The sequence below is a fragment of the Anarhichas minor genome, unplaced genomic scaffold (genome assembly GCF_050575085.1).
Source record: "Anarhichas minor isolate MPS153535 unplaced genomic scaffold, ASM5057508v1 ptg000002l, whole genome shotgun sequence".
Lineage (NCBI taxonomy): Eukaryota > Metazoa > Chordata > Actinopteri > Perciformes > Anarhichadidae > Anarhichas > Anarhichas minor.
The window spans coordinates 8,518,233-8,540,467 of record NW_027466448.1 but is presented as its reverse complement, the minus strand read 5'-3'; the positions used below and the strand labels follow the sequence as shown (position 1 = coordinate 8,540,467).

General features: G+C 40.3%; 1 protein-coding gene across 1 annotated transcript; it reads left to right on the top strand.

Moving 5' to 3' along the window:
* Positions 1 to 12,895: 12,895 nt before the first annotated feature.
* opn4xa (opsin 4xa) lies at positions 12,896 to 21,989 on the top strand. Its single transcript, XM_076102834.1, has 8 exons — positions 12,896 to 13,029; positions 16,715 to 16,848; positions 17,267 to 17,470; positions 17,580 to 17,751; positions 18,822 to 18,983; positions 19,276 to 19,383; positions 19,465 to 19,639; positions 19,800 to 21,989. The coding sequence occupies exons 1-8, from the start codon at positions 12,896 to 12,898 to the stop codon at positions 20,220 to 20,222; spliced, it is 1,512 nt and encodes a 503-aa protein (XP_075958949.1). The 3' UTR covers positions 20,223 to 21,989.
* Positions 21,990 to 22,235: the final 246 nt, after the last annotated feature.

Here is a 22,235-nt window from a genome sequence, read left to right as displayed (position 1 = left end):
ATTATAGCCTTGGTGGATATTGTATCGTATTAACAAGAAAGTAGACGTGCTATCCGTCTCCAAGCTAAACTAATTTAATACCTAGATAGAGAAATGTTTAACCCTTTTTTTTTAACTCTTTAGACACAGTGTAGATGTGTCGGATCTCACAGAGTATTGACGACACTTTACAGTGTGAACTGCTGATGAAGAGCAGATAATTAGGAAAAAGGATGCTGTGAGGATTCTGCATGTTATCACCATTATCAGGAAATGGAGGTCAGGTTTATTTGGTAATCACCATGGTGTTTGTCTCCAAGGACAAGAAGTATTTGTACACGGCAAGGCAAGTGAGTCATTCAGGGCAGAGAGAAAATGTCAAACTCTTTTCATTCGTTGTTTTGAGTCTCTACCTGATAGCTGAAGTATCTGGAGACTTGGGTTCATAGGTCAAGGTTCAGGTGTCAGGCGTTGAATTGCTCAGGGCATACTTATGTTGCGCCTCTAAGAAAAAAAAAATCAGAATTTGAAAGCGTGAATACATATATATATATATATATACACACACTTTCATTTCATCCCAATCCTGGGATTTTATTCACGACGGCTCTGATGTCAGACTTTTGGAGGTTGGCGAGACGCATGACAACACATGAACTTTATCATGACTGTAACAAGATAATCTGGCCTCGTATCACACATCACTCCCATACCGAGACACTTTATCAGTTTAAGCCCGAGTCTGAAAACACTACAGCTGTCTCTTTGACCTGTGACAGGCGATCTCACTGCAGGTTAGGATGCTGAGTCGGTTCATGTTACTAACAATTGGCATGTGCAAAGTTTGTGTGAAGAATCACCAGCAACACCGTTGACGCACTGAAGCAGCTGAGAACACTATGAATGAACGACAGATAGATAGATATATGGCTGTATGGGTAGCCAGACAGGTGATGGATAGATAGATGGCCAGGCAGATCCATGTAAACATGCTTTAGATATCAAAGTGGATGCTACAATCTTGCAGACTGCATTAAAAAGTAAGAGAATACAGTGAATGTAATTTCCTGTATGGCAAGTTCAGAGTTTCACCTTTTGTGTTGAATAATAGGTCAGCCGAAGGGTCAATTATCCAACTCTTAGTGGGGATCAACACACTCATGCGTTCCTTTAGAACTGTTTTTCTGCTCTTTAAAAAAAATACAGTTTTCAGGGGGACAAGGGCGCAGGGGGCGACGCTTTGGAAGGGGACGACTATCGTATTTCCAATACATTTCTTCTGAGAACAGAAGAACCTTCGTACCTGTCGCAAGTGTAAAACAGAGAGGTGTCAAAAGTGAAACGCGATCGGCATATCTGACAAAGGGGAAACTGCTGTGAGGGATCAGTTCAGAGAGAGAAAGACCCGCGTCCGCACAGCAGATGGGGAGCTTTATCGTTGTGGCCGGAGGCGCAGAGAGCCAAAGAAGAGAGACGCGAGACCACAAAAAAGGCTGGAGACGCGGCTGGACTGTGACACATGTCCCACTGCGGAGGGGGATTTTACTCACCTGGCCTTTGGTGTGTCATCGTGTTACCACTCCTGTCATGAGCCTCCACCCTGTCCGCCTGCGCTGTATTGTTCTGTGCTGCATGTGGACAAGGGAATAAAAGAGAATAGATAATGAAAAAGAGAGTAGGCTAGGCAGTGGGAGTGAGCCACATTTTGGCCCTTTGTTGGTGGCGTATCTTTTTTTTTTTAAACAATGCTAAAGTGAGGGGTAAAGCTGATCAAAGGGTTGTGTATGATTGCTCTGGTGGGTGTTGAGGATCATTAGTTGGGAAGGCAGTGAGAGCGAATAGAGAGGGGGGTCTGATGTGTCACGGAAGAGGGAAAACAAAATGATGCTGCAGACGAAGAAGCTCATCAAACAGTGCTACCATGCTCCATCGTGCAGATATTGAAAAGACACACCTGAGGACCGCTCACTGAATACCACACCTGGTTTTTACATCTTCCAATGTCACCATCTGTCCCTTTCAAAGTAGCTACATGCAAAATCCCGCTTCTATGTCGGACATCAAGACATTTCATAGCTTTAATGACAGCTACTGTTATTTCGCACAATGTAAGAGAAAGAGAGCGAAAGGGAGAGTGTTTGTGTGAGGATCTGAGGGGAAGAGAGTGCCTTATAGTCATAACACACCCCAGATGTGCTTAAGCCCAAAATAAACAATAGCTAAAGCCAGTTTTACTGTGTTCAGTCCTATTTACACTGATGTAAAGACAAGCCTTCACTTGCACTGTGAAGAAATTGTGCATCCTCAGAATCTAACAGATGGTGAAACACAAGACAGCTGACCAGATACACCGAGCAAAAAATTTAACAACGGGAAACTTAAATACGCAGAATTTACACAGAGGTGCATGTGCTTCAACTTTGAATGCGACAGTGTTTTGTCTGAGGTATTTATAATATAAACAAACTCTGTAACAAGCAAAGGATATAAAAGTAACACTTAGAAACACGAGCCACTCCGAGCTCAAAGATGACTTGCACAGTCCCAAAAACCTCAACGTCAAATGCCTTTGTAATGGAGCTGTTTTTACTAAAAAAGGAGTGCGCACACACACACACACACACACACACACACACACACACACACACACACATGTAATTGTATGTGCATGCACGATAAAGTGGACCTTGGGGTTCTTTACGTGGAGACTGAGTGAGAGAGCTGTGTGCCAGCCTGCTGGAGGTGCTGCGAGATCAAGAACAGTCCACCCCCAGGTGGTAAAGCTAAGCTTTCAGGGGGGAGAGGTCACCGACACCGGAGTGGTCACACACGTGTCAGAACACTATTTACAACTGGAGAGGCCCACCGTAGACCACCTACATCTTCCACTACAGTACTATAAATCTGCAGGAGGTGCTGTGCTTCAGGAGATCCACTAGGTGGTAGTAAAGCTCCATAAACGGCATCTCTTTATCGTGACATCCTGACATGAATGGCTCTTATCATCAGTCAAGACACAGTATATCTGTAGCATATCTGAACTCTGATCCTCTACTATATAATCAGAAATATTGTGCTGCTGCCTACCTTGGCCGGGACTCCCTTGAAAACAAGACTTTTAATCTTAATGGGACCTATTTCTCCTCGTTAAATAAAGCAAACCGAGAAGAAATGAGAGTACTACACAGACATTTCATCTGCTGTTGAAATGAAACCATAAAAGTGTGGTTGGATACAGCTTCAGATACATAAGTGGCCATGCGTGTTTGTGCATAACTATGCTGTTAATTTGAAACGCGTCCGTAACCTTTGGGATCCTGTTCAGGGTGGCAAAAGACTTCAGTGAGGCTAACAGTATTGGAATGTGTACTAGTCGTCTTGTGCAGTGAGGTACACTTACTAAATCTATTATTCAATTTTTTAAAATAGAACTAAAATGCCTGAAATATGAGAGCATCATCTCTCTTTGCAGTGCCATGAATATCTTTCGATCCCTTATCTGTATCCTATAATCATACTCGGTTGAACTCGTCCAAGTCCTCTAATTCTATGTTTGGTTAAAAGACATGCTATGCATTACTGTAGATGCAAGCTACAGACACGTGCAGACCAGATGATATATAACTCATTTATATGCCAACAGTGACAGAATGGCTAACGTTTTGTTTTAACAAATGAAACGTATAAACGGTATAGTTAACTTGTACAATAGATGATCAGATCAAATGATGCTGACATTTTACACAGCATTTAAACAGATAAATAAGATGTGTATGACTCAACTAAAAACAATTGTTAAAAATGCATTATAATTGGTATTTAGGTGTGGAGTTAGCAGCTGTATACAAAGAAAGTACTGCGGGATTACTGAGCAGGGAGAAGTGAACAGCTGCTTGTACGGTAGCAAGAAAACATATATATGCCACATCTATTTGACATCCACTTGTAAAAAAGTTATTTTTTATATAATACCACTTGTGTTAGATGTTAAATATTCTATAAAGGTTCTGTGCTAGTGCCAGCAGTTACTTCCTTGTCCATTTACCCTTAAACATCAGTCTGATAGATCATTATTTGAAGTCACTTCTTTTAAAAACACAGACACACCATACATGGGATGTGTAGTGGAAGTATAGTACTATGTGACAACCCTGTTTGGATACACTAAAGTGTGTGTGTGTGTGTGTGTGTGTGTGTGTGTGTGTGTGTGTGTGTGTGTGTGTGTGTGTGTGTGTGTGTGTGTGTGTGTGTGTGTGTGTGTGTGTGTGTCCTGTCTCCTCCTTCATGGAAATGTATCATGTCGTCCTCTGGTGGTTGGAAGCAAGCAGTAACGTGTACTTGACCTCAAATCAAATGAAACATTAGATGACAAACATCCAGCAATGGACATTACAATACAGTATACTTTACACTATATATATATATTTATTTTTAACAAAAACCTTTCTTCAAATTTGAAAAAAATGAAAGTTGAATTTTCATGAGAAATCCAAATGAGATTCTAAAGGAAAACTTGCTGATATTTCCTCAGTAATGATTCAGTGGATGTGTTTGTATGTGACAAAACCTACGCATATCAGTTTTGCAATGGTCATTCCTGATAAACATACACACACCCTAATTCCCCCACACCCACCATCAAATCCACACATATTTACATGTACAACACTATTAAACTCTACTGAAGATGGATAAAGAGTAATACATGTGACAATATTGTATCGTCTCACTACTGAACAACGACAGGGACAAGCCTCTCCTAAACCACAGTCTGTTTGAATTCATATTGTGCACTCAAACACTCATACTGCCTCCAGATAGGTGCAACAATGACTTCGGGAAGCCCTGGCAGCGATGGCTGTAATGATCATCAATAGGGACGTGAGAGGTACACTGCGTGTTATGTAGCATGTGACCACTGCAGTTTAGATAAGGATAATGCAGAGCAAGTGCAGCAGGCTCTTTAGTACAAATAAATCTGCATGAAACAATACCACAGCGATAGAGAACAGGAAAAGGAAGAGGACGTGGAGCAAATGCATCACCAAGAGGAAGCAGCGAGGTGTGTCAAAACACTTTCCAGACTATGAAAGAATAATGCATGCAACTGCAAAAGCAGTTGGTGTCTTGATTCGTCACTAGAGCAGCGTCTGATGTGCCGTCATCACCTCACAGTTCCAGCACACACACATCCTCTGGGTTTGACGGCTACAAGTCTTCCACATATCAGACTGCAAATTTAGTCATCACAAGAGTGGCAGCTTTCTATATAAAAACAGCCCAACACAACATGACTTGTGAGTTTTTGAATGGACTCCCTTTAGACAGGTTTCAATAAAGCGGGACATTTGTAAGCCTCTCTAAGCAGCACCGATTGCGTCATATTGCACAGGTGTTATCATGTCAAGACATGTGTTGTCTAGAAAAGCAGAAAATGTCACAATGACAGAAATTTAGAAGTATAGTTGAGGCATATAAAATGACTGCGATTGATGTGGAGATTCATTGAACAGACGAAATGAGTCATCAGTGAAAGATTTAACACTGTGTATGTGATCTGTCAGTCATCAGCATATAGCTGTTAAAATACTGATCAAAAAACAAACAATTCATTATTGTCTCGGTAAAGCTCTGTCACAGCCTCTGACACAGTTCATGGTGTCACTGAGGTGAACTTCATTGATAATCTCTCATTCCTGTGAGTTGCTGTGCCACTAGCTATAACTAAATCTGTAGTAATCCATATAGACAGGTCTGCAGGAGCCCTTAATATAATTGAGTAGTTGATCCCCTGTGCCATTAGATAATACTTGTCTCCTATAATGACGGCCCCGGAGGATTCAGAGTGTTCCTCTGACCATCCCCTGCCTCACCGTTGCTTATGCTGAGACACTTACATAATGTAGAAAAATTATCAATTTAAAATGAACAAGAGCGTACTGTGAAGGTTGACTAGTCAATCCTTTACCATTTGTCACCTGTTGGGATACTGTATGGGAATTAATCTATCTCTATAGTGCCTGAGCATAGAGTTGCTTACAGAAGGGCATGTGCGGTGAAGTCTTTATCCGCTCCAAAGAAAATGGAGCCAGACAAGGTTACGCTTGAACCGCTGAAGATATGACTACAATCAGGGGCCTGTTAATGTGAAATCTGTGTGTAGGCAGTGTAGCAGCGATTTGTGATTGACACTCACAAATTGCTGCTACATTTTATCATCTTGAATGCTCCTGAACAGAGTCACAAGTTTGATTCTTGTTTTGAACAGTAGAAAGTGAAAGAAGAAAGGTGGCAGTAGAGTCTGGTGATGCAGCATGATTGGAAGTCAAACTGTCGACTGAGGAACCAAGTAACTAACATGAATCGGCAAAATAAAACAAGGTATTAGTTCACTATTAATTGTTGCCTATTAAACAATAAGTGTCGAAATGAACTAGAAAGGAAACGATCTTTGCTTGCAAATCACAGCGTGCATGTTGTAAACTTGAATATACATTTTCCGCATAAATTTTATATATTCAACATGTTTAATGTTTTGTAAATCACAAAACTTGTCAGCAAAAGAATAGCTTACTCAGAAACTCAATTTCCAAACAGTTCCAGCGGACGTTGGAACCACAATGTAGACAGGATGGAGGCGTAGCACAACCGGTACTTGACATAGCCATATCCTGTTGACATGGGGTAATTCTGCCGTCACTGACTGTTATAAACATCATGGAGTCCCTGCCGATATACACCAGGGGACACATTAGATCACCAAGCCAAATTATAACATACTTGGCAATAAACCGTTTCTGAGGGCGTTTCTGGGGCGTTTCTGGGGCGATTGTGGCTAAGTGGATAGCAGGGCCGTCTTTCAATCAGAGGGTCGGCGGTTCGAACCCGGGCTCCGGCTCTGCTAGTTGCATATGTCGATGTGTCCTTGAGCAAGACACTTAACCCCAAAATTGCTCCCGTAGTTGTGCCTACGGTGTAGAAATGTGATAGACTCTGAATTGTAAGTCGCTTTGGATAAAAGCATCTGCTAAATGACTGTAATGTAATGATCTAATCTTGGACTATACTCTTTCAAAAGTCAGATACAATTCTTAAATGCTACAGCACTCTATGCTCTAACCAAATGCACCCATTTAGGATCCTTGGCTCATCCCTGTTTGTGCTACTCAATTGCTGGACATGCAGAGAATTACTCACTTTGACAATAGTGACTCATTGACTGGGAAGCCAATCTCCGAGGAAGCGTGGCCTGACTGTTGACCTAAAACAAAACAAAAATGCGACGCAGTCCTTGAAGGAAGCATGTAGCAGAAAGGGGGAATAGAAGGAAATACTACAGAATGGCCCTTTTCCACCCTGACAGGAAGAGAAGTTGGGGAAGGTGAGGCGATAAAGAGACACACCTGTGAGATTGGTTTTATCTCCCCGCAGGATGGAAAAGGGTCTGAAACAGCATTTAGAACCTCGGGTAGAGAAACCCTGTGAAACATCACTGCCTTTAAATTAGCAACATTTACAAATAATGTAACAAAATAGTTCATGTAAAAAAGAATTATTACAAAATGATTAATTATGCTAAAATAATTAAAGAAATCATACAAAGCATCTCTTGTTGTCTGGTCTCTGGTATGTGGTTGACTACTACTTAATGTGCCGGCCTAATTGGCTTCTATTCATCCAATTTCTTTCTTTCTTTTTTACACAATGCATGTTTGGATTGGCACCTCACTCAGCACTGCATTTCAGTTTCATAGTTACAATTACACACAATGGCCAGTTGGAGACCTAACATTACATTTCAAAATGACTGACACTATGGCAACTGATTGTGATGATTATTATTGTCATTCACTGAGGATAACAAGTTTCTCTTGCCTTGCCGTTAAACAAAGTCCTCACGTGACCTTAAAATAGTTGTGAAGAATTCAATTTAATTTCTCTTATTTAATTTTGTTCTTAAAGATTTTAGTTGGAGACAGTTTCTGACAGATCAAACTTTGCTGTAGAGATGCTGTATATGTGCTGGCGGCCCCACAGATCCTCTTCAGCTTTGTTCTGTGGACCACTGCTTGTCTCTAAAACCCCTTAAGGGCAGACTAATTCTCACGTACAAGCTTTTTTATTGAAGCGTATTTTGCGGAATACGTTTGTCCTTTTCACACCTCAGAGGGAGTGAAAGAGGTGACAGACTATTTTGACAGTAATTGGGATGGTTGATTGCTGTGGTGGGGTCGCCTCAGGCAAAAGATGTAAACAAACAGCACTCTCATCCACTCTTATAGCCTGATGAAAACAACTGTGTTAGTATGCCTTTAGTGTATGGCCACTTGAAGAGCCATCAGTATTATCACCCCATCATCCCATTTGGCATAACAACCTTTTACTGGTCCACATGGACAGCTTTCCACAAAGATTCTCACATCCTCTGCTCTTGAATTAAAGTGACAACAACCCCTACATCAACAGCTTTGCTGATCTCAGACTGCTCGACTCCCCGCTGGATCAGCAAACTGTTGGCAGGATCTAACCTGCAACGGCAGCAACCATTTTTTGATTAAGCTGAACGCTCTCTTTGTCTTAGCCATATAAAGGAAACAGTTAAGCCTTGTACCCATGATCCTACAAAAGCTCTCCCAGTGGATCAGCTGGTCATCACAATCCTGTAGTTTGACCCAGCAAATTATTGTACAAGGCTTCATCAAACAGCGTAGAAAGCAAACAACAACAAAAAAACGTAGCGTCAGCCTCTCGGTGTGAATATATCAGAATTTGCATAGTGAAGCTAACTGGTTGGAAACTAGTGTATGTTGATAGGTCTGTTTCCCTCCCGTGTGCAGTGACCCAGAAGTGAAAAGGCTTATCCTCCTCTTGCTAGATGGTATTCAGACTGAAGCTTCAAAGGGATGCACTGTTTTATAAGTCGCCGCAAATTCTTTTGTTACCTTCTTTGAACCATCCAGATGCTGTGACAGTCAAACACAGACGTCAGATTTCAAGGAACAAAAGGGAAATATTAAGGGCGAGTGGAGGTGCGACAGCTGTCTCGTGAGATGATGAACATTGGGAAGCTTTTATCTGAGTGCTTTTCTCAAGATTCAGCTTACACAAGGATGAGCAGTGAACAAGTCTGATACTATGTAAAAGGTTTGGTGCTTTTCAAAACCGCACCACCTTTTATTTGCAATTCACAAACCGACCGATGGGAAGGAGCAGTAACTATAGGCTGTGTCATTTTCTCACATCCCATTTAGTTCGCTATGGCATCTGGTGCTCACATCAAATTGTGTCACTGCCAACGCATATTGCTGTACATACACAGAAAGCAATGCATGTGGAGACTACTTTGCAGAATGCACACATTTACCTTGATCCATTAGGGGAAACAGCAATGGTGCACAATGCATGCAATTAGTTAAAAAAAGGTTTTCAAATGAAGCACATTTTCTTGCTTAAGGTGTATAAAAGAGTTAAGCTTTTACAATTATTACCTGAAATGTCTTTAATATGATCAGACCAGCTTCTTAACACGGTCCCACCCAAACACACACACACACACACACACACACACACACACACACACACACACACACACACACACACACACACACACACACACATCCTCATGCACGCACGCTCCTCCCCACACTGGCTTGATCAATGCATTGTGCCATGTGAGAGCTGTGTGTGATGGGTAGCCAGCAGGGGGATGGGTCAATGTGCTGCTGCTCGCTTTCTGTGTGCGTTTCTGTGTATTCTCATACCCTCACACGCACTCGGTAGCAGCTGCAGCAGCATACTGTTGCTGCAGTGTATGAGAGAATCTCTTTCTAACTTGGAGATTAGAAAAGCAGTCATCAGCCGCATCCATTTAAACCTTAAGCGTGGTGCGTTTTTACATACTGTACGGCTTCAGTGTCTCTGATCCTCTTTGCCAGTCCACTACAAACACAGAGGTGCTCTGAAGAGGAAAAGAAGGCGCTTCACTCTCTGGATGAGGTAAAGTAAGACCTTTTAATTACATTTTTTTTAAAATATATATATATAATGCCTTTATATTGGAACCTCTTTCTTAATTTTTTTTGCGGTTGATTACTAGTATACAAACTATGATATGCAAATCTTTACAATGTGTTGATTCAATAATTGCATCTTTGGTTGTTTGCAGAAAAATCTGTAGTTTCAATACTTTTGCGAAAATTACTTTTTTGTTTTAGCTTGCTTTAGCTTTCTTGTTGTTGATGCATTTCATATTTAGTGTGAACTGAACACAGTCATGCTAAATCAGATATGTATTTGATTCATGGGACAATGCTTTCATGCCTAATGAGGGGAAGAGGTGATTGAAGGTTCCTCTGACGTGCAAGGCTTCACTGAGCACAGCAAGAGCTCCCTGTTTGGATCTGACACCCTGCACGTCCATGTGTACTTCACCCATTGTGCCGTAACATCAATGTCTATGCTTATCTATTAGTCTTGTAGACCATAACAGCCCAATACAATATCAATACAACATTTTGGGAATAACATCATGGATTTCTCATGGACATGTGTTATGAGTCAGACTCCTCTCTGCTCTGGTGGATTAAACACAGCACCATCACTCAGCTTTGAGTCAACAGCAGGCATGATTTATAACATGTAACATGTTCTCAAGCAAATTATTAATGCAATACATGACGGATGTTTTACAACATCATCTGTGACTGAGAGCACTGTGCTGCCCTGGCACCTAAATCCCTTTTTATAGTGCAGATCAGAGGCAAAAAGGAAGTGGGTAGGATGATAAATACTGTTGATATTAACGTGCACTCTTAATTCCATCACATGAACATAGAAATCGTCTTATAATCACAGCCGCAGCTGAGCAATGGTCACATGGAATGCCTTGCCTTAATCACCTTGTTGATATACAGTTCTCAGTCACAGCACATTCATTGGGGACCTTTTGACAGATTAAAAACAGTCACAGTTCATAAATCTTGCCTGTCACACTGCCATCCATTTTGAAATGCCATGTTCTCATATTAGTTATCGGTAAAAATTAATATTTTTTTGACTCGGTGCTTTGAAAAGCCTTTTGTGGCTGTCTTAAAAATGACCTCATAAAAACTGTCAAAGCCTATCAGTTCAATAATACCAAGTGAGGATCTCACTCTCACTCTCAGCTTCACTGCTCTTCAACTCTTATCGTGATTAACACTTCGCCAACTGATTTTACAGTTTCCAAGGGTTATTAATTCATTTTATTTAAAATGCACTTACTGTGCTAATCCTTCTAAGATAAAAGTCGTTCCTTATCAAAACTAGAATTACTGACTCCAGGTTGTATGCCTCCGCCAACCACTCAAGTTGCAGTTTGCATCCATGTCTGTTTAAAATGTCATCGCTTCATCGTTTTATCCTATTAGACATTTGTATGAAATTGTCATCATAAGCATTACAATCTTAAGTTATGGCCCAAAACGTGTTTTGTGAGGTCAGTTACCTTGATCTTAAACCTCAAAATTTCAATCGGTTCATCCTTGAGTGGAAGTTTGTGCAAAATTTGAATAAATTCCTTCAAGGAGTTCCTGAGGTATGTTCAGGAAAATCAGACAGACAGATGGACGGATGGACAACCCCAAAAACCTAATAAGAGGAAGCAGACACATGAAACTCTTGTCAGATTTGTCAAATCTCAATCTTTGTAAAACTGTCTGCTTTTGCATGAGCCTAATTTCTGGTATTTAATCAAAATCAAGATTATAATCGCTGCGTCGACTGAAAATGAATCACACAATTTAGTGATACTCGCTAAAAACCAAATGAAATGTGGCGGAATCGAAATATCGATTGCCTTTCGTTTCATCTCCACCTTAGCTTATCGGATCCCTGTAGAAATATGAGTACACCTGGTCTGTATGCGGAAGGTGCACACATTCTCACCACTTACTGTTTTCTATTTATTTTTGATGAATATCCGTTACTTGCATGGATCATATGTTTTTGTGTATAGGCACAGTTTATACATCAGGCCCCTGGTGTGCAAACAGGACTTAAGAGGCAACCTACCGGCAGACAGCCTGACATTACCATCCACGCAGTAGAGGCATGCCGTGAGCAAGGCTAAAAAGTGCTCAAGTGTACAGTTTTAAGGCTTTTAACACTATTCTGTGTGAAAGTAGCGTGAAAGTTTTCCCTATACAGCTTTAAAGCCAAAACATGATAGACATACTCTACAGCGGGGGAGGCACTAGAAGAGTACTGACTTCTCCTCGGAGCTTACAGATACAATGCCCAATGTTGTTATAGTGCCCAACAGCAACCACAAAAATTTCCTGTTTTAAAACTAAACAAAGTTCACAGATAAGTTTCAAAACAGCGAGCTGGGAGGAAATGTGTGGATTTCCTCAGATTTCCTCCTGGAAAATAGTGGGTATGTTCAAAATATGAGCACTGAGCTGGTACACCTCGAAAGCATAAAAACAAACAGAAAATACCAACAATGGGTCAAAAGTTAAGAAGGATAGAAAATGTAAAACTGAATGTACTGTATGAACTATTAACACAAGGTAATATTTAAACTAGAACAAAGAAGCTTCAACTAAGACTAATTCACATGACCTTGAGCCAAACTGACTCAACTAAATCAAATGTTGACATCTATGAATGAAGACAGTGAGAGTTGCAAATGCAAGCTGTATGCCATCGCGTCTTATTTCATACTCTTGCCCCCAGAGGTTTCACTTGTTTACCATGATGAGTGCTCTTACATAAGGCTGGAAAGTTTAGTGGGCCAGAGAGACGGAGAGGATCAGGTTTAAATGAAAGTCAATGGGACATGCTGTGCACGAAGGAAACCCTATGATGCTGACGTTTGTGTGTGTGTGTGTGTGTGTGTGTGTGTGTGTGTGTGTGTGTGCTTGTTGTCACAGAGATGGATGTGGATCACGGATTCTATCGGCAGGTGGACGTCCAGGCCCACGCTCACTACATCGTCGCCTTCTTTGTCTTGGTGATCGGAACAGTGGGTGTTACTGGAAACGCCTTAGTCATGTACGCCTTCTTCTGGTAAGCAAACTGCTGATGGTGAAGAACGTGCATGCCTGTCATTGCGTAATTTAAGAGTAGCATTATTTAACCAGTTTAGATAGAGTTTAATCAAAACAAACTCCTGGTTAACCAGAAAACAATTCTTATTTGTTATTCTGCTTTAATGATTATTTTTCATTTCACACTGCATCGTGCCTCGTGGCCTCATTTGCTCTCATCCCACAAACTAGTCTGGAAGAATGAACGGTCCAAATAATTAAAGTCAGCAATGTTTATAAAAGCCTTTTTAATTGGTCACACTTAAGCCACGATGATTTTATAATTGTTCTATCATTTAGAATTCATGCAGCCTTAATTAGTCCATGTCACCCACAACGTTAATCACACTTTGATTTTGGTTGCAAAGTATTTTTAAACAGATGGAACAAATGGATTTCATTTAATTTCAGGAAAACAACATATCAACAGAAAGTAAAGCATCATGAGGTATGCTGCATTTGGTTACATTAGTACAGCAGTCAAGTGAAAATACTGATGGCTTTACTCATCATTTTTTTAAATCTATTAGAAGATGATAGTTTAAATAACATGCTCTAGAGAAAGCTGTATGTGAGGCTTCTGTAACCGTGACTAGAGACGTCTTATTACATTCCCATCTGCAGCATGACAGCGGTTTAATCAGCCAGCATGGTATGACGTGCCTACATTTGGTTTTGCAACAAGCCTCTATCAGCACTTTTCCTCATGTTTTTGCACATGAACTGGTCTCATGAACACATTTCTGGGAAGTTGACACAGTGCTCTACTGTTTAAGCTCAGCTTGAACTCCAAAATAACTGAGTTCACGGAAGCTGTTTTTGACACATTAATAACATCACACATTAAACAGTCCCTTTGGTGGCATATTACCAGAGGTGGAAGAAGTCACAGTTTTTTATCAACAAATTGTACATAGAGTAAAAACACTTGTAAAGCAGAATGGTGTTATATTATTGTATATTTTAAAGCATGTTAGCATGTTGCTGGTCAAGGTGGAGCTAACTTTAAGTTTTATAATAACAGTAATATTAGTAATATTACAATATCAATAGCATGTTTCAGATATCTGACTGGATTAAGATATAATCAAATCTATAACATATCCTATTGAATATCTTAAATCGTCACTATTAACTAAAAGTTATATATCAGTGTCTAATTTAGCAAAACAAATATTTTCTTTCCGCCCTCCACTGTTCACAGCTGCAAAGATTTAGAGCGCTGACTCGGGGAAACAGAGAATTATTGCATTAGAAAGCACAAGCAGAGAGGTCTTCACACAAGCCTGCAGGCATTCAATGGCAGGAAGCAGCTCAGTGATTTTCTAACTGTACTGGATAAATCAATGCATGCATTCAATAATTCAGTTATGCTTCTCCCTTATTTACATACAGCCAACACTGTTTTTACAGTCAGTGGGCAAAACAAGGAGGACAATGCAGAAGCTTTTGATATTAAATGGAGCTGGTGTAACTATTAAAGTATATATTAGGTTATGGCGCCATATGAAGTCTGGTCTAAAGTTTACATACCCAGGACAAGGGACCATATGGTATCATTGTTTTCATTTCAGTTGGAACAAATATTCATCCACCATCTGTGTCCCATACTCCCTATACCTTTTATGTAATGGTAAAAACAATACAATGTAATATGTTCAAGCTACTTCCCAGGTGGAAGACATCAAAAGCTATTCATATTCAGAAGCCGGCATGTACAAAAGGTTATCTAAATTTAGGTGATCTTTAGATTTCCCCAAACACCACACATTAATAGCCCTCTTCACGCTCTGGCACCGTTTCTGGGGGCTTGTTTCAATGTAACAAAGGCTATCAGCTATGATTTATAGACTGTTGCCAAAAAGCAAGCTGAGGTGTGTATGTGTGTGCACAGTGAGCTATGGCATGCTGACGGAAGGTTATCAAGTACACACCTTTACCGGGCATCCCAACATGACCATCTGTGCCAACTCACAGCCTTAGAAAAAGCACTGGTACCATCTGCTGCGATCCCCGCATAGACCGCTAGGTCAAGGGTCATTATTGTTTGTAAAACTTTATACATGTAAAATGTTTCATGGGTCTTTATGAAGCGGGATTGTGTGAATATTCAGGTTGTCCCGAGATATGTTAACAGTTTGCTTCTTGTTAACTGATGGCTGACGCAGTATAAGCTCATTTCACAGGAGGAATGGATTTGATGCGCATCTGTTTCGGCTGCATTTTGTGTTTGCATTTTAGTGTTACTCGGACAGAACAGATTTTAGGCAGTTTCAAAGGGAACATAAGGAGTTGCTATCGGGGAGTGCTTGAACATTTTAATTAACAAAAAAATGTAATGTTCCATTGCAATTCAACTTTCTTCCTGAACTTGCTTCGGTTAAAAACAAACAAACATAAAAGGGCTGCTTTGTTCTGGGAGATTTAACGTGCTGTGTGGGGGTGGGGTTAGTGTTCATTTTTGGGAGACAAATGCAGACTGTAGAGATCCCTTTGCTGCCTTTACCTGCACCCTCTCAGGAATTAGGCTACAGAAGCTTGTGTTGAAGTCAATATGTGAATATACTGACAATACTGCTTTGATTTAATGGATATCCTCGAGGCATTTGGCTTATGGGGATTCCATACGGTCCTCCGAAAGCTTTTATTTTTAATCAACAATAAATTAATATTCATGTCATTGATTATAATGTAGCCCATAAGATAACAATAACACGAATAGGCTTATACAACATACAACATACGCCACATGAATGTATAGTCTGCAGTAACTAACGTATTCTGACTAATTATACACATCACTGAAGATAATTATTTTTGATATTGTTATTGTCATTGTTATTATTATTATGATTGTACACATGTAAGGCAGGGGTTAACTCAAGCCTGTATTATAAAGGCCCAGGGTGAACAATAGCGATAGATCTACCAACAGATCTTGTGGGATTTTGGCTAGTTTTTGACATCTTATAGCACAGGCGAAAGCAGACTTGTACTCCGCCATTAACTGTCCAGAAGTGTGCAAAGGCTTGCAGGCATTTGTGGGTTTTTTCATGAAGTGACATTTCAATTGAATTTATAATGGGATTTTTCAAGTGACAGTGGGTCCACGTTGACTGACTCTTTTCATTGCAGCTGCTGACATATAAAATATTTCTGTCACTGTCTTTACTGGCTATACAGGGGAGTCCACTGAACACATTGTTTTGGAGCATTGCATGTGTATTGTCCCTCCATTGTATTGAGTATTTAAGTACTATAAGTATGATTGAAAGGGGGTAGTATGGATATGCCATTGTTATCGATTTCCACCCTCCTGCTTTTGTTATGTTAAGGGAGGTGGAATTAAGTTTAGAAAGACGAGGATTTGAGTATGAACTAATATGATTTTGGAGGTGTTGGAGAGGTAGTGGATGGACTCCACAAAACATATGTTAAGCTGTAGAAACGAAAAAAGTGTGGGATAATAATTAACTTAAACTGAACACACAAAAAGATTGTTTTGGGGTTGAAAGCCAGGTTTTTAGACTATCTGTTACTTCTGTTGATCATTTCTGAAAGAAAAATGTGTATGATAATGTGGGTGTCAACAACAACAACAACAGCATATTGTTTTGTGGGGTATTGAATTTAATTTAAGACTTTTTAAATCCTCTATGTTTCAGCAACAAGAAGCTACGGACTGCCCCCAACTTTTTCATCATGAACCTGGCAGTCAGTGACTTCCTCATGGCAATCACACAGTCACCCATCTTCTTTGTTAACTCCCTTTACAAAGGCTGGATTTTTGGTGAAACAGGTAATTTTTCATTCAATTAGATAGTATGTACTCCAAAAATATCTATATCTATCAGTCTTGTCCATGTTTGGAGCTAATTTTGAAATATGTTACCCATTTATAAAATGTAATTCAAAAAGATCTACTTTTCCTAGTATTTTTTTCTAGTGTCTCAGCATATGTGTATGTTCTGCGCCAGCTGTTACTATGTTTAGTCACAAGAAATGTATGTGAAAAGGATAATAGCATTTAGATCTAGGAGCATTTAGTCCCTGACTCCAATCAACCTGAACCCTGAAACCAATGAATAGATGGCGTGAATTGCAATTTGAAGTCCTGACTATTCATATTACGTATCTCATGTAATACATAGCCTTCCAATCGGAAGACAAACAACAACATATGAATGAAATGCCTCCATCTGTCTTTTCCTCCACAGGCTGTAAAATATACGCCTTCTGTGGAGCTTTATTCGGGATCACCTCCATGATAAACCTTCTGGCCATCTCTCTAGACCGCTACATTGTCATCACCAAGCCTCTGCAGGCCATACAGTGGACCTCCAAGAGACGCACATGCTTCATTATTGCCCTGGTCTGGCTGTACTCTCTAGCCTGGAGCCTTGCACCCCTTCTGGGGTGGAGTAAGTAACTTAATTTGTCACCCCCTACTCTTTTTATTCAACTACCCGCTGCTTATACTTTGGACCTTACACTTCGTTCTTACACCTCTTTGTCATTTTTTACCTCAAGGTTCATACATACCGGAGGGCTTGATGACCTCATGCACATGGGACTATGTGACATCTACTCCTGCCAATAAAAGTTATACTTTGATGCTATGCTGCTTTATATTCTTCATCCCCCTGGGCATTATATCCTGTTGTTATCTGTGCATGTTCCTGGCTATCCGCCGTGCAAGCAGGTGAATGAATTATAGGTGAATATGCAGCACTTTAATGCACTAAACACATCGAAGATACCGCCATTTAAAGCTAGTCTGTATAAAACAATATCATACCATTCAATTGTAGTATAGCTTTCCTCTACTGTCACATCTTCACATCTACAACCTACTGAAATATGCTTCAGAAGAGACTTGACATTGCTGCAATGCAATTTCTTAAATGTTATCACAAGCATGTTACATATATTGTGATGTTGGCATCCGTCACCCTAGTTCTTCCCTTTTATAATTTATCTATGTGCATGTGTGTATATTTGTCTGTTTTTCAGATCCTGCCATTTCATGCCTGTCCATCAGTAGCCTTCCATACACATTAGCCAATTCCCCCCTCAGCAAGTGAAGCCCTTTCCCATTTCCGGGGTACCATCCAAGACTTTGCTGGGGGACACAACCAAATTACATGTGGATGTAGCTTTTAGTATTTACCTTCAGGGCAATGTTGACTTAAAGGAATACCTATCTGTAAGGCTAGCGTTGATATCTTGGGATGATGCTATGATGAATGTTCTGTAGACCTTTTTGGTTGCAGTGGAGGTATAAGTTTCACCATCTAGACTTCAGTATGGCTACTGTGAAGGTTACAACTCTGTAGGCCGTGTCCCTCAAAGGGGTTGGCGTGCCTCTAAGCAACAGCTTGCCTGTTACTCTTTGCCTGCTCTGTCCAGTTTTGGTACATCAGCTTCTCTTATTTCATATTTTACATTCTGTCCTTATGATGTGGAAATTGATCATGTTTGCCATCTTTAAGCGCATTCCAATCCTCTAAAAAGGAGTGAAAAAAGTGTTCAAGAGAGCAAATAAGATTAATCAAATGTACCCTGTGTTTGTTGCCCTGTTTGTTGCATTGTTTGTTTGGCCGTGCCTCATGTGCCTCACTTTGTCTGCATTTGGGTCCACAGTCATTGCATACATACAAAATATGTCTGCAAACACTAGGTGGTTATTTTTAATTAATTTAGTAATTTTGTCATACATATTGACTCCAAAGTTATTTTATTCCTTCCCTCTGTCCTTTATTCCTTCCACAGAGATGTGGAGAAGTTTGGGTATCAGGTGAGGAAGTCAACCCTGGTCCAGCAGCAGTCCATCAAGACTGAATGGAAGCTGGCCAAGATTGCCTTTGTGGTCATCATAGTGTTTGTGCTTTCTTGGTCGCCCTATGCATGTGTCACCCTCATCGCCTGGGCTGGGTAAATATACAGCATGACAAGGGCTCCTTATGATCCAATGATTTTGTTCTAATAGTCTAACTGCATTTGTTGTGTACAGACAGTTACGTAGATTCAAGCATAAAACAAATAGGATGCTTGGTTGCACTGTGTACTTCATCTCAGCCATTAACCATGAGCCATATTCCACCTCTTGTAGAATATCATTATAACAGGCATGATGAAGTGCTATGCAATGGGGTCAAATTACAGTACCAGTATCGTTACAGGTGATGTACAGTTTTGCTCTTTACAAACACTTTACACCTTTCAGATACGGAAGCAGCCTCAGTCCCTATTCCAAAGCCGTCCCTGCTGTTATAGCCAAGGCTTCGGCCATCTATAATCCTTTCATCTACGCCATCATCCACTCCAAATACAGGTGAGTGTCATCCAACGTATCTGTTGCTTAAGCTTGAAAAGAGTATAGACGTTTTGCTGAGAGATCACTATTTTTCAACAGAGATACCATGGCAGAAAAGGTTCCCTGTCTACACTTCCTAGCCCAGGCCCCGAGGAGGAAGTGCATATCAGTGTCACACAGCGAGTCCTCTCTCAGGGACCTGATGCTGAGCAGACAGTCATCAGTCTCCAAAACCAAGTTTCCCAGAGTTTCCTCAATGTCTACGACAGACACAGTGAGTTTGGCTTCGGCAGTAGGTTTTGAGGAGTAGAAGCAAACGCATGACAAGTAGCACCATCATTGGTGTGCTTACAGAAATCAAATGCACAGACATTGAAGTTGGGATATTTTCTGTGTTGGTTTTTAAACTTGTTTTGTTATTACTTCTGTTCTAGATCCACATCCCAGAGCGAGGCTCATTGAACAGAAGTGATCGCGCCCTATCGCCTGAGTGTGTCGACACAGTGATGCCCCCGGCCTTGTGGAGGAGAAGGGAGCAGAACACTACAAGTTGGAATAAAGAGACGACACAGGAAGTGGAGAAAGATGAACATGAACAGAGAGAGACACGGCAAGTTCAGGAGGAGAACGATGAGAAGGAGCCGCGGGTCCTCATCCAGTCAGACTCTCTGGACAATATTGTATGTGTGCACTCCCAAGCTATCGTCAGACCAGACTCAAAGAAAGGCCCTCTGGACCCGAGCTATTGTGAGGAAAAAGAAAACACACCGAGCAGACAGAGAGAACTGTTGCTGAATTTACAGCCTCTGGACTGTTCTGCTCAAGCGCTTGAGTCCGTGCAAAGATATCTAAGCTAAATGTTACGTGTGACTGTGACACACATCAAGTAAACAAGTTTGTTTTTGTTGTTGAAGAATGAGGTAACTATTGAAGCAGCTGACAACACTTTTATCTCAACTGTTTAGCAATGCAGTGCAACCAAATACATTTGTTTGTAGGTTTTTGTGCAATTGTATACACAACTGTTTTAAATAATAATCTTGAGGCACACCTTTCCTGTTCAGGCTTGCTGTTAACATACAAACTAATACTACTCTTGTCTTCGGTACTATCGACACCGTCACAGTGAAACAAAGGAATAGATCACAAATGGAACCTAATCTAGAATTACCTTTAAAAAGTTCAAAATAGTATGCACTTTGTCAAAAGAGCTCAGAATCAACTGTATACAAAGAAGAACTAATTAAAGACCGACCATATTTATTATCAACTTGTTGCTGAGAGACCGAAGTTTGTCTCTTTTTGGAGTGTTTCTTGTTTATTTTGTGAGGAAGCAGATTTTTGTACACTTGTTTATTTAGTTACCAAAGCTACATATCAATGTCTTGTGAGTGCCATGTCTATAATGCACTATTGCCTCCATATGTGCATGTGCTGTATCATGAGTTCAGGCACCACAGTAATGCGTTTTACAGCCCAACATTTCATTTACTGCAGCTACTTTGGAAACAATGTAATTTATTTGATATAAAGCCTTCTGCGAAGCAAAGTGAGTGGTAGTACATTTCAGCTACCGGATGTAGCAAGTCTTAAAGACACCTGATGTATCATATCATCATCCGTTACGATAAGGAAGAAGGCTGCACGTTGTCAGGAACAGTATTCCCACGGCAGCAATCACGGAAAATTCTAGAATATTGCATATTTGTTGCCCTTGGTGCTATCGTTAAATCTTAAACTAGAATGGTTAGTCCTGTGTGTATTTGTTGTGGGAAATAAACCTTTCGACACATTTTTCTGGCCCATCTTCTTAGAGCTTGCAAAATTACAAATATAGTATGTAGGTAAAAAATATTTGTAAATCCACAGTGCTGTCAGGAAGCAGATGGAGGTGGATCTATTTTCCTCTATTTCTTTTTTTAACCCACACAATCCCATTCATTTTCTATTTGTTTATACCGTAGAGCAGCAAGAGTAAACGCAGAGAATGGGATGACATCAACAGATGTCCCGTGCTGGATGTATAAACCAGAACACACAGTGCATGTGCTTTGACCGAGACCAGGCTGACAGAAGACCATAAATAATGTGGATCTGTTAGATGTATGACTCTATTAGCAGGGGGTTGCTGTTCTACATTTTGCATCCTTTTTCACTTTTACTTGTGTGTCCATGTAATTACATGGTACAGTTCCCTCAAAAGGATGAGCAATTTATTTAGAGTGACACTTAAAGTGTGTTCTTCCTTCGAAATCAAACACCCAGAAAGACCCCGGTTGACATATCTTTGAACTTTAATTCCTGAGTGGTTTGCTTCTCCAGTTATGTAAAGATGATTTAAAGGTATGTACAGCGAGCCTTACATAAAGGACTAGTGCACTTCAAGTGGTTCAATCGCTTTGCACAGGGGAATTTTGCTGCTGGGCTTCCCATTAGTCTATAACCATATATTGATGTGGCACACATGTAACTGAAAGAAAGCCCAGCTGACCCATGCTGCAGAATGCAAACATCTATCTAGCTTCACTGGTTGAGTTAATGGTATTCTGTAGAATGTGTCATGCCTTTTGAACATGTACAAAAAAAATCAATGTATATTTATTCAACAGAATATCGCAAAAATAAAAGGATCAAAAACATTTGAGAGAGCTGGAATAGCTATCAATGTGATTTCTTTCAAACAAATCAGATTAACCCTTGTGTAGGGGTCAAAAATGACCCGTCACTATGTTTAACAGCATAGGAAACTCCCTTAATGATCTTTTTTCAACTTGAAATTCAATGACTTTTCCTAGAATGACCCCAACATGAAAAAAAAGTTAAACATTGCCTTTGTTCATATTTCCATAAAAGCTGTACATCAACAGTGT

Coding starts and splice junctions, on each gene's coding strand:
- opn4xa (XM_076102834.1), top strand. CDS start 12,896: ATGGATGTGGATCACGGATTCTATCGGCAGGTGGACGTCCAGGCCCAC. Junction 17,752..18,821: donor GCTATCCGCCGTGCAAGCAG/GTGAATGAATTA, acceptor TTCCTTCCACAG/AGATGTGGAGAAGTTTGGGT. Junction 19,640..19,799: donor CAATGTCTACGACAGACACA/GTGAGTTTGGCT, acceptor CTTCTGTTCTAG/ATCCACATCCCAGAGCGAGG.